General features: G+C 41.0%; 1 protein-coding gene across 1 annotated transcript; it reads right to left on the bottom strand.

Moving 5' to 3' along the window:
• Nucleotides 1-3,475: 3,475 nt before the first annotated feature.
• LOC306968886 (uncharacterized protein) lies at nucleotides 3,476-9,890 on the bottom strand. The gene is made up of 6 exons (XM_079564452.1): nucleotides 9,821-9,890; nucleotides 6,884-7,073; nucleotides 5,682-6,088; nucleotides 5,148-5,258; nucleotides 4,560-5,050; nucleotides 3,476-4,318 (listed from the first exon to the last, which is right to left on the bottom strand). The coding sequence occupies exons 1-6, from the start codon at nucleotides 9,865-9,867 to the stop codon at nucleotides 3,741-3,743; spliced, it is 1,824 nt and encodes a 607-aa protein (XP_079420578.1). The 5' UTR covers nucleotides 9,868-9,890; the 3' UTR covers nucleotides 3,476-3,740.
• Between the last annotated feature and the right edge of the window lie 3,145 nt (nucleotides 9,891-13,035).

The following is a 13,035-nucleotide window of genomic DNA, read 5'->3' as shown; positions in this document are numbered from 1 at the left end:
TTTCAAAGCAATGTGTTTGTCTGTGATTCCAACATGGATCCATTATAGGCAAACGTCAAGCTCCCACAGTGTACCTGGACATTGGACCTCATTATTTCATGTTACTTATTACTTTTCGAAGTTTTCTAACTTTTATACCTTTGCAAACTAACCATTTTTGAAACAACTTAGTACTTATCTTCACTGTTTTTATGATTTTATTCACTAGTTAAATAATTATTATGTTACTGCTTTATATTAAGTGGTGCTGATTATTAATTAATATGGTAATGATACGCATTAGCTTAGAGGGAGGCCATGAATAATATACTTATAAAGATAGTAATAAGCTGTTTATTATACTATTATCTATTACCATACCAGGCAGTACCCTAATCCTAACCTCAACCCTAACCCAGAGAATTAATGCTTATCAACACCTAACAAGCACCTCGTCATATAAAGCAATACCATTTAGAACAAAGAAGAAAATGTATGCGTATGCTTCAGACTATTCTTTTAAGCCTTTGTCATTAAGAGGTTCCAAACTCTGCTACATAAATCTTCCGGAGAATCATATTTGCCTAAACCCATCATTTAGATTTTCAAACTGTTGGGCAAAACAGCAGAAGTCAAACTCACATATAGCTATATTGGTCCCATTGTAACATGTGTACACAGTGATGACCTCAACACAGTAGGTAATCCCGACTGGTATGACATAAAATAAGTCAGCAGTGCCCCCTACAGGATATGAATGGAGTTCCCCAAATTGTCAATATTACAGATTCACTCAAAAATAATAATCCAAAGCCAATACGAGTGAACGCTGTTATTGTTTACTTCCGCAATTTTCGCACCGATGTTTTGGTGAATGGTCTCTAACCTGGTTTTATAAAATGATAGATCTGTTACAGCGCAAGAGAAGCAATGCTCTGTTTATGGACATTGCTTTTTTTGCCGATCATAGGATTTTAATAAAATGTTTATCAAATATGAAAACTTAAAATGCCTACCACGGCCAACGGATGTGACGACATCGCGATTGCTCGTAGTCCGCCCCGCCCACTTTTGCCTCTTTTTGGTTTGTCTTGGCACTTCCGGTCGAGCGCGAAGCCCGTTCATTAAGCGGAGAACGAGGGGAAAGTTCACCTCTCAAATCTGATGTTTAGTAGATTGACTTGTGTAAAATGTCCAATGTTCATTTGCACCAACATGTCAACACTGCACCGTTTCTCTGCACCGCTTGACAACGACTTTGTTTTCGTGTAGTAACTGATTTTATCTGAACTTCTCCAGCCCCATGTTAACAGATAGGAGAAAAGGGGCGGGAACAATTCATGGCGGCGCCACGCGAGCCTCCGGAACAAGGTGAATACTCTTATCCATAACATGACAATGATGCAAAATTGAAATTACTATGTTTATTCAAAGGAGCTTTGAAGAGGTTATAGCGGGAAAAGTAAACCCCTGGTGAGAACTACCACAAGAACATTCTGAAGAAAATAATAATATTCATAAATTATACACATACCATAAATAATACAAGGTGTGTAATAATATGAATGTCTGCTGAATATGAACATGCATGATCCAAGTTTATGCTTTGATTAAAATAAACCTTATATCCCCCATAAACATCATGTTATCAAAAGCACAAACACACTAACAATTAATTTCATTCTTGGAACAAAGGAATGAGCACTAGTCATCTTTAAAGATCATTTAATTTTTTTTTATTGAAGCTTTCCCCATAAACTCCCAATAGGCTGTATGCATAGTTTTACCACGTGACGTCTTCCTGGACAGTCAGCCAGACGCTGTACTTCCTGTCGCCGATCGTTTACATTCACAACTAACAGGGTCCCACACAAACATAGAGATAGCTCAGGATTATAACTCGAGTTACTTATGGACAGTCACAGAAACGTGTTACAAACATCATGTTCACTGTGAATCCAGCCCCAAAGGAAACGCCTGCTGTTGTAAGGGGCAGAGCTTTTATCTTAGAGCTAAAGGCTAGTGTTAAAAAAATTATAATATAACATGTAAACAAGTAAATATTATTTAAACTACTAACGGGACGATTCTTTTTTGCGCAGTCTCGTTCAAAACTTTGCGCTAGATTTGTTTTTTATTTTGTGTTAGCCGCGTTAGCCTCAAGACAAAAACATCCACCGTTATGAACACGGAGGTTTCCTCCAGTGAAGTCGTTAAGTCTCACGTAATATTTTTTAACCTGCTCCGTCACATCTGAACTTTTACTCGCTGTCCTTTACCAAATCTTGAGCTATTGCTTCATTTCTGTGGGACCTGCTAATTTTTAATGGGAAGAGATGACAGACAGGAAGGACAGCCTCTGGCTGATTTCAGGCGGAAATCACGTGGGGTCACTGTGCATATAGCCCATAGAAGATGGGACTTTATTGATTCCACGGTGGAGGAATTTACTTGGTATGGCAGCTTATAAAGAATAAAGTGCAGATTGCAAAAAAAGATTAAAAAAGAATTAAGAAAGCATACAGGTATATGCAAGAAAGGAAAAAAAGTTCCTCCTCTTCCTCATATTGTTTCATACAGTCAGCTATTGACAGAACAGGAAGTGGTCTCAATATAACTTAATCAGACTGACTTTTTCACAATACAAAACAAGTTGCTGCGTTGTTACTCAAAACAACTTAAGAGGTTGCTGTATGCGTGATTTTGGTGTATTATTCGGGATGTAACGATGCACTCAAGCCCCTTGTTTTGATTGGATTTTTGATTTTAAGTTCTCAATTTTGATTTTTTCCCCCTTTTTTTTTAAGACATTGAATATGACTTATTTTATAACCAAAAGATGTTTCTTGTGTTTTAGCATCTGCATTTTTGAACAAATCATTAACTAAGCACATGCTACACCGATGATGGATTCAATATGACACAAAAATTAATCTTGTGTGCAACACACATTCATCAGCACAAATAAGATGTGTAGCAATGTGAACATTTTGAGACTTAGGTCTCTGTGTGTGTTATTTTGCTTGGGGCCCCAGAAGGGCCAGCACCGGCTCTGATGCAACCATTCCAGGCTGGCAAAATGGGATCATTTGCCATTTACCATTTTCAAAAAGTGGGGGAAATAGACTAGTAGTAGTCCTAGATCCCAGTCTCAGTGGCTTAGTGGTTCCCGCACAGAGGGGCAGGGCCTGAATTGATGTCATTATGTTCCCCTTCTGCCCTGCACTGCTGCACAGTGGAACTGTTGACCGTAAATTGATTCGTTCTTAGTCGAATAGCCATGGGACGTGTACTGTAGGGCCCCCTGTGGATTTTTGCTTAGGGCCCCAGAAGGGCCAGCACTGGCTCTGATGCAACCGTTCCGGGCTGGCAAAATGGAGGATCTGACAGTGGCTTTAACATCGATTCACATTTGAAGCAGTTTAAAATCGTTTTAAATTGATTTTTGTTGAATCGTTACATCCCTATGTATGATTAATTCTGATAAGATAAACCGGTTTGGACAATAGGCGCTGGCGGCATCTTATTTTTTAATCAAAAATAGTTACCGTGGCGTCTCCGCCTGTTTTTGTTGTCCTCTTACAGCGGTATTTTGTGTGTACACTACACATTTTTCGGTTTTATTCACTTTTTCAGAAGAGGGGAGCCAAAATGGATCCCTGTGGCACCCCAAAAATATTCTGATAACAAAAAGCTGAATTAAGGCATAATACAGCCTTTAGCAGAAATTGCACTTAAAAAGAGTTTGACAATACCGAGTGCTATTGTAAAATACATCCCTGCTCTTCTTTCTGCTGTGGTTGGTCGTTCACTTCAACAGTCGGGCCTTCATTGTTCTCAGTCTCTGTCAGTGTCTCTTTTTCCCATATCATCTCCTTCTCTCTCATGATTTCAATGTCTGGATAGAACTCTGTTTTGAGAATGGCTTGTTTTTTCAGGAAAGACACCTGCCCTTTATCCAGAAGCTCGTAAATCTTCTTCCACGAGTCCATCTGCGAGCGCCACAGAGCAGATCGCGCCCGGATGAACTTCGACACCGCGGTCTCGCTGCCTCGGGCCAAATTCATGCTGTCTTTGACGATGAAGAACACGTCCATTCCCAGGAAGAGGGCGTTTAAAGCGATGAATCCTCCCCTGGCACCGCGGGACATGGCCAGAGGTCCTCGTGCCGCCGCCTGCCCCATGTCCGGTAGCTCGGAGGCCACTCTCGGTACGTTTCTCAAAGCTTTGCCTTCTTCAGCCACCACTTTACCAGCACTGGCCAGGACCTCCTCGCTCCGCAGCAGTTTGGCAGCAGAGGCAAAGTCAACAAGTGAGTCAATTCCTTTACCAACCGTGCCTAAAATAACAAAGAAAGAAAGATACATTTGTATTGAAAGTATTAGTTGTAATAGTTTGTAGAGAGGCAAAGAAATCTCTCGAGTACAATATTATCTTAGGCCTCAATGCAGAGTTGAACCTCATGTATCCGTTACATCAGTTGGGCGGTTGGCCAAATCTTTAAAGCTCCCACTGTCTAATCACAAATCATCTCAAAATAAAACTATACGAAACTTCATATTATATACAATATGCTTTACCTGCTTTGCTCAAGACCTTTCCGACGACCACGGCCACATCCACATAGTCAGAGTCAGAGTTTTGATAAGTGATTTCGTCCAGACATTCCTGGATGTTCTTCACGTCCTCCATGAATTTCTCAAAGGTCTCGCTGGCCCTCTTCTGCTGAGAGCGGTTCACTCCTATCTCGGTGGCGGTGGTGACTGCACTGTTGACTCCGCTGGTGATGCCCAGGCCCACCCCCGTCATGGTGAGGACCAGAGAGGCTCCTGCGGTCACAGGGATCAGAGCCAAGCCGATGATGGACAGCACCCCTCCCACGGCCCCCACAGAGCTGCCCGCCACACTGGAGATACGCGCCCCCATGTTCATCCGGTCCAGCTGAACTGCACTGTCCTCCAGCTCTGAAAGGAACTGCTGCATTCGGGGCTCGCTCTCACTGAAGCGCTCCATGAAGCTGCTGCAGTACTCCTCCTGGAACAGGAACGCCATCCTGAAGGCCTCGTCCTGCCTGAAAGAGCATTACGGACAATATCAGTGCTGCTTCTATGTAGTGATACATCAAGTCAAATGAATAATTAAGACAAAATGATTCATAATTAGCTCACCGTAGTTCTTGAAGCAGATTAATGTTGTCCAGCATCTTTTGAACATCGTCCTCTGAGATTTGTTCATCAATGTCCACCATAAGCTTGACAAAGTCGAACTCACTCACAGGCCTGTAAAATAAACACAAGTTACATACATGTGCTACTGACTCCATGAACTCAACTTATGGGCTCTGTCCTTTTTTTCAAACAAAAGAACTTGCTCATTTTAAATGGTTAGTTGTACTTTCCTAATGATGACTTTATAAGCATGTTTCAGTTGTCAGATTTCAGTCACCTGAAAAATCCTGACTGAAATAACAAGTACAGACAGGAAATTGACTTGACTTGACCGTTCAGTCACTCCTTTGTCGGGCTCTGGTGGTAGTGAGCCACTTCTTTAGAAGCTGAAGGAGAAATGGCTGCAGTTCTGTTCCTGAGGCTCATCTGATAATCCACCAATCACACAGTCTCTCTTACATTCTTACAGGCTAAATGGCATGTGAAGAGCAACAACACTTTTCTTTTAGTTGTAAGTTTGTGGCATCTCTTTACCCTTTTTTCATGGTGCCACAGATCATCTGCACAGCCTTGATGTACTCGTCCAGCTGATAGGCCAGCACCTCCACGTTCTGCAGTTTGGGGCTGAAGAACTCTGCATTGTCTCGTTTGAACTCCACCAGATGGGGGCAGATGCCCTGAGCTGCAATGATGACGTGCTGCACTGTGTCCAGAGCGCCCTCTTCAGGCAGCAGCAGCACTGGGTTGTCCTCCTGAAACACGTGGACAGAGGTGACGGAAAGTCTCTCCACGGCGTCCAGGAACCGTCCCAGAGCCTCCAGTCCCATCAGGGAGGTCTTCAAAGTGGCAGCCAGCTCCTTCTGTAGCTCCTCCCTCTGACCCTCTACCACAGATGGAACAAACTTACTCTTCATGTACTCCAGGAAGGCCTTTCCTTTATCCTGCAAAACAGACAACACAAAGTCTGAACAAAAACTGTTACAGACATGAAATGACAAAAACATTAGACTATAGAATATTAATGTCCACTTAATGGTCCCTGTAGAGAAACGTGTCCTCTGCATTTGGTACATACTGCTGCAGCAACTTGTCAAGAACAGTGGGGGCCTGACACATCCCCAAATCTTAAACCTGAGGTCTTGGTCGGGAGAGCCTACATATGAGTTGGGTAAACTAAGATCCAGGCAAGGTCCAGGGGTCAAACACCGCCAAACTAAAATACATTGGCTAAAAATGGTGATGTAAAAAGAGTACCAACATTTTCTCTAAAAACTGCTATTCTGTTGATTCTTCATTAAGAAGGCCCAGCAGAGGATGTTCATCCTGTGGCAGCTAGGGAAACTTAAGCTGCCGACCAAGATGCTGGTGCAGTTACACGGTCATCATCGAAATCCAACCTCACCTCCAACTACGACTGGGAGCCCACGACAGACACCCCACACAGAAAACAATGGCAATAAATGCAACCGTAGGAAAACATGCAAACTCCATGAAAAGGCACAACCCAAGAATGAAACCTGGGGTCTTCTCTTCATGTTGCAAGGCGCTAATCTAGGGGTCTACAACCTTTTTTTACAACCTTTTGAAACTGTCTATTTATTTACAACACTTTGGGTGACTGGGATTGTAAATATTCTATATAAACAAAGCTGACCTTGACCTGGATCATGGTTGAAATACTGAAGTTAATTCCCAAATACACACAGTATATTTAAAAAAGGCAGTCCCATCTTTACCTGAGACTGGGTCACGTGGCTGACGCTCAGCTCGATACGGGCAGCTCTTTCTTTTATGTCGAGCAGGACGTTGAGCTCCGTCTCTCTCATCAGCATCCATTTGGAGAGTCCATCCAGGAAATCCTTCATCATTTCTATGTAGGAGAAAGTGTCCATGGCGTAGCTGGTCAACGCCTCCTCCAGCTCTGTCCTGCTCAACAGACATTGAAAACACATATCAGAAACTGGAGAGAAGGCGAATGAAGTGTCTTGCGCAATTACACAATGGCAGTGTTCACTGTCGCCTGACAAGAAGCAGTAAAAATTAATCATGAACTCTTGGTCATCATGTGGTTGTGCTTGTGTTTTGCTTTTAGCTTATCTGAACAGGATATGGTGACTAGAGCCTCTCCTAGCAGTTCAAACAAAGAGGGCACACATGGAGATAAGTATTTATATTTATCTGAGGTTCGAGAGCAGGACCACACCTCCCGTACGCCTCTTCGGGCCACCGGCCTATTTAAGCCCCCGTCTACTAACCTCATCCTCTCGTTCGAGGTTTCCAGCCCCACCCTCCCTCCCTTTAACTAAATTTCTTCTGCTTTTCCTTCAGGTATGGGGACGCGAGCCCGTGAGCTTCCCTCCTCGAAGCCCCAGAACAACATTTATCACGTGTTTACCAATAAACGTTTGTGTACATCGTATCTGAGGTTGTGGTCCTTGTGAGCGAATCTCTGATAGTTGATCATGGAGCTATAACACACCTAAACTTTCACAACTTAAGTATTAACTATTAGAGAGACGTATCCATGCATTTGTCTCCAGCAGGTTAGGCTACTGTAACGGCTGCTCACTGTCAGCTGCAGTACATCCAGAACACTGCTGCTCGAGTCCTGACAAGAACCAGGAAGTACGAACATATTAGTCCAGTGCTCCGGTCTCTGCACTAGCTTCCTGTCGCTCAGAGAATAGAATTTAAAACAGCTCTGCTTGTTATAAGTCTTTTCATGGTTTAGCGCCGAAGTCCATCTCTGACATGTCACAGCCGTATGAACCATCTCGGGCCCTGAGAACTTCGGGGAGGGGTCTCCTGGTGGTTCCCAGAGTCAGGACTCAACACGGTGAAGCTGTGTTTCAGGTTCATGCAGCTAAAATCTGGAACAGTCTTCATGAGGATGTGAGACAGGCCTCAACTCCGACAATGTTCAAATCCAGGCTGAAAACAGTTCTTTTTACTTGTGCATATGACAACTGAAAGTATTTTATCTGCACTCTTGCCTTTTACTTTTAGTTAGTTTAGTTTATTAGTTTATTTGAGCAGTTAAAATTGTGCTCAAAAGGAGTGGGCTGAAGCAAAAGCTTATAAGCGCCGCCCACCGCCGAAATCATTGCAGTAAAACATGTAATCGCATCACAGTAGTACAGGGAGCATATTACAAAGTACAAGATACAAGAGCTTGGGAACACAGCATGCACACCTACACACAATGCATGGTATTGATTGGCCTCATTGGCAAAAGAGAACCTATTACACATCAGAGCGGCTGATTTAACACGGAACGCACTTACAAAGCACCGTTTGAAATGTTCAGATAAAATAACAGTATTTAACAGAACGGAAAGGAAACACAACTACTTTTATGTTGATGTTCTTTTGATTTAATCTGTTTTCTTGTAATATTATTGTGTATGAATTGTGCTCTACAAATAAACTTGCCTTGCCGGTCTTAAAGAGGTTTGCGATAGATTCGCTTGAGTAAAACTGCGATTAGAGGAGCACAACCTTTCATTTAAACAGAATAAGCAAGAATGTCATAAGGGAAATTTATTTTAGTACAACAGCCAATTTTGGTCCAGGTCAACTTTATTTCTATAGCGCATTTTGCCCTGGGGTTAACTTGCCAAACAATGCGTTGTATTATTTTGAATTCAAATTTCCTTCACTAACCTATTTCCTTTGTTGGCGTTAACTTGCTGTTGCACCACACAAGTTTAACCAGCAGATGTCACCATGAGAGACAGATGATGAGGAGATAAACCTTTGCATTGTACAGTATTTTTAAGTATTCGTGCCTAAATCTTAACATCAAGCCATTACTTACATGTTTGAAGGCTTAAGCAACCCTATACAGACAAACCTTAACAAACCTAAAGCAAATGGAAAGCGAAATTCAACAGCACTATGTTTTTGTTAAGTTTGTTATGATTTTGCTTTATCCTTTGTTTAACCTCTTAACTCCCACCTGAAGCGAGAGCATTTCCTCCAGTTCAGCTTTACCCAAATCCTGTAGGTCGGACGAAAGAGTGTAACACCGCATTTGAAATCTAAGATCTACAAAACTCATAAATGGATCTTTTTCCTCACGCCATCTTTTTTTTGCAGGTATTCAACTCATTTTTGGAACTTTTATGTCATTTTTTTGGTCATTTTTTGTCTTTTTTTTGTCTTTTTTTGTCACATTTTTTGTCTTTTTTTTTGTCATTTTTTGTGACATTTTTGTAATATTTTTGGTCAATTTGTTGTCATTTTTTTGTCACATTTTTAGTCATTTTGTTTGTCTTTTTTTGGTCATTTTTTCTTCACTTTTTTGTCACATTTTTTGTCACATTTTTGCCATTTTTCGTCACTTTTTTTGTCAAAGTTTTCTCACTTTTTTGTCACATCATCATTGCTTTTGCCTCAGTTCTGTCGCTATTTTCACACCCTTTTTCCCCCAGAAGCTTTTGGATTGAGGTAAAGCCAAACTGGAGCAAATGTGCTCGGTTCAGGTGGGAGTTAAGGGGTTAACCCACCATTTGTGTCTATGTTATGGAGATGATTTGAATCGCATTTTGCATTTCCCTGTTTGTTTTTTTAAGATTATACAATAGGAAGTCAGCTGGGGAAGAAAGCAATCACATGTTTAGCCTGATTGTAAACAGGCTGTAGGAAGAGTGTTTACCAACATATAGCGTTACCTGATGTCGACGTCGTCCTCCTGCTGCGCTTTTGCGTCCTCTTCCATCGTGGATTAGGCCTCGGTTGTTGCCCGGTTGGTTGGTCCGTGAAAGGAAATAGTCTATCCAGCAAAGCCGTGGTGCGTGACTGAGACTGAACCGTGAGCGAGTGAACTTAAAGCGTGTGGCCGCGATAGGTTTCGTTTTCTCTTCATCATCAACCCGTTTCACCCGCTCGAGCCGCACCCACGAGAACAACTTTGTCTGCAGGCATTCAGTCAGGCGCGTTTCGAAACTGGGGCAGATAGAGACACAGGGTTTACAAAATAAAAGGAACAACAAAAAGCGCTTTAGGGAACATAAAGTATTTACTGCCTGTTTGGATCAGTTTATCGCACAATACTTTTTACTTTTCCTTAGTTCAACCGCTTAGCCCCCGCTGCCTGAACCGAGCGCTTTTTCTCTATTTCGGCTTCACCCAAATCTAAAAGCGTCTTGACTGGAGCAACAGTGCCTCGTTTGAAAGACCAACAGAAGTGATAACGTTGCTTTTTTTGTTACGTGTTCCCCGCATTTTTGAAGCGTTTTAGTCATGATTTCGGCTCTCTTTCGCCACGTGCTTTTATTGCACGTTTTTGCGTCACTTTTTTGTTGCGTTTTTGTCGTATTTTTTCCTTTCGTACTCTTCCCTGAGTACTTTTCTATAGAGGTGGGTGAAGTAGTAACATTATAAGTAAGAGAAGCGTTACTTTGATAATAAAAAGTATAAAGGAAGGAAATGAAAAGCAGTGGTCCAAATATTTACTAAAGTAAGAGTAAAAAAGTACAAGCTACTGGGGTGAAAACCTTGAGAACTGTTTCAGTCCTGATAAATTGGGAAACAAAACATGAAATGAAGTGACAATTGTAAAAAAAAAACAAAGGCTATATAAAAATAAATTGTTGTGAAGAACTCAGTGACAGAGTAAAGTTGTTGTAAACAGTCTGTTTTGCACAAACTCTTTCCTTGTCACGTACTAATGCTAACAACATCTAGTTTGCAAGTTACATTCAATATAATGCTATTCTCTACTTGCACATGACCCATAATGCTTTGCGCCTTGGGGGAGAGCTACCATAGACTGTAAAAAGTGTAGAAAACTACTCCTTACTCCTCCACAATGACCACATTTGAGGGGGAAATCATGGCTGATTTACTGACTCCTCCTCCCCAGCTCTGAAGCCTGTTCCTAAAAAGGGCATAAGGGCGGGATCTTCACTGTAGACTCGGCCCTTGCATGAGTGACGTGTAGTCTAACTTTTATACCTTTGCAAACACATTTTTTTTAACCTGTTACCTGCTGTCCCCCCTGATCGGGAGCTAGGGTTAAGATTAGTTAATCTTAAAATTAGTTAATCTTAACCTGGATGTCATTAGGGTCAAGAACGGAAAATGTAACACAAGTTGTTTTCACTCACACAGATCTCACACATAACTTTAGAAATTAGAAGGTTTTGGCTTTCAAATTAGGTATCACTCTGACTTATAGGTTGTAAACTCTCCAGTCAATACGCTTTGAGATTTGGATGTAAATGATTGTTAACCCTAATCCTAACCCTAAAGTCAGTTAATTGGTTAAACACATCTTCATTCATCTCCAATCTTATGATAATTTTATTCCCTAAGTCAAATAGCGGGAAATGTAAGCCCCTGGTGAGAAGAACTAAAACAAGAACACATACAATGTGTATTTTTTGATCATTAATATTCATAAATTATACACTTCATATCTTATAATATTACAAGGTATGTAATAATAGGAATTTATACTGAAAAAGCATAATCCACATTTATGCTTTGCATTTTATTTCTAGATTATATTTCTTTTATTTTTTCAAAAATGCAAACATAGCACAAACACAAAGTGACCAAATAAAGAATATTTAATTAATTTCATTCTTAGACCAAGTAATGAGTAAAGTTTTAATGTTATTTAGAAGAAGTAGAGAAGATGGAACTTTGTTGATTCCACAGAGGAGGAATTTACTTGGTATGGCAGCTCATAAACAATAAAGTGCAGATTACAAAAAAATAAAAGCATATATGATATGCATATCAAATAAAGAATTGAGAAGCATAAAGGTAAACATAAGAAAAGTGTTTCTCATCTTCCACATTATTGCTTCATACAGTCATACAGTCAAAATGAAAGTGCTATTGACATCACAACAGGAAGGGGTCTCAATATAACTTAGTTAGAGTCAGACTGGCCTTTTCACAATACAAATCAACAAGTGCTGTGTCATTACTCAAAACAACTTGCTGTAAGAGGTGATTCTTGGCGTATGATTCATTCTGATAAGAAGAATGTCACACCATTAAAGGTGAAACTGGTTTGGACAATAGGCACTGATGCCATCTTTTTTTTAAATCAAAAATATTTACCCTGGCGTCTCTGCCTGTTTTTGTTGTCCTCTTGCAGTGGTATTTTGTGTGTACATATTATAGGTTTTAAAGGAATAGGCCACCGTTTTTACATACTGAGATATGTTCTTACCTTAGCTTTGACGAGTTCTTGAGGACCTGTCTGATCTTCACCCGTGCCTTCAGTCACGTAAACACAGCGCAGACGGCGTTAGCATTTAGCCTCTCCCTCTCTCCACTATAGCTCCAAAACAATATGGTTACGTGAAGTGTTCCACTACAAAGTATAATTACACAAAATTAAACAATGTGGATTTTCTAAGCGGATAAAAGGGGGAACTATATTGTAAGGCGTAATAATACCAGGAGTAATTTGGCATCCGCACAGTAAAGTGAAGATATTGCTGCGCGGATTTCGAACTACTCCTGGTATTATTACGCCTTACAATATAGTTCCCCCTTTTATCCGCTTAGAAAATCCACATTGTTTAATTTGGTGTAATTATACTTTGTAGTGTAACACTTCACATAACCATATTTAAATAGGGAAAACGTGGAAGAGCTTGGTAACTTCTATCTTGACCTGTTTTGGAGCTATAGAGGAGAGAGGGAGAGGCTAAATGCTAATGCCGTCTGCGCTGTGTTTACGTGATTGAAGGCACGGGTGAAGACCAGACAGGTCCTAAAGAACTCGTCAAAGCTAAGGTAAGAACATATCTCAGTATGTAAAAACTGTGGCCTATTCCTTTAATTACTTTTCCGTAACAAAAGGGGGGGGGGGGGCAAAATGGATCCCTGAGGCACCCCAAAAATATTCTGAAAAAAGGCCTAA

The sequence above is a fragment of the Gobius niger genome (assembly GCF_951799975.1).
Source record: "Gobius niger genome assembly, chromosome: 10".
NCBI lineage: Eukaryota > Metazoa > Chordata > Actinopteri > Gobiiformes > Gobiidae > Gobius > Gobius niger.
The sequence above is the reverse complement of the archived record's forward strand: the minus strand, read 5'-3'. Positions and strand labels throughout refer to the sequence as shown.

What these genes read in the sequence shown, in the direction of transcription:
- LOC306968886 (XM_079564452.1), bottom strand. Translation starts at nt 9,867, where the DNA reads ATGGAAGAGGACGCAAAAGCGCAGCAGGAGGACGACGTCGACATCAG. An exon ending in GAGGACGACGTCGACATCAG is followed by an intron (nt 7,074 to 9,820) that starts GTAACGCTATAT and finishes TCTGTTGAGCAG; the next exon opens with GACAGAGCTGGAGGAGGCGT. An exon ending in AATCTGCTTCAAGAACTACG is followed by an intron (nt 5,051 to 5,147) that starts GTGAGCTAATTA and finishes ATGCTCTTTCAG; the next exon opens with GCAGGACGAGGCCTTCAGGA.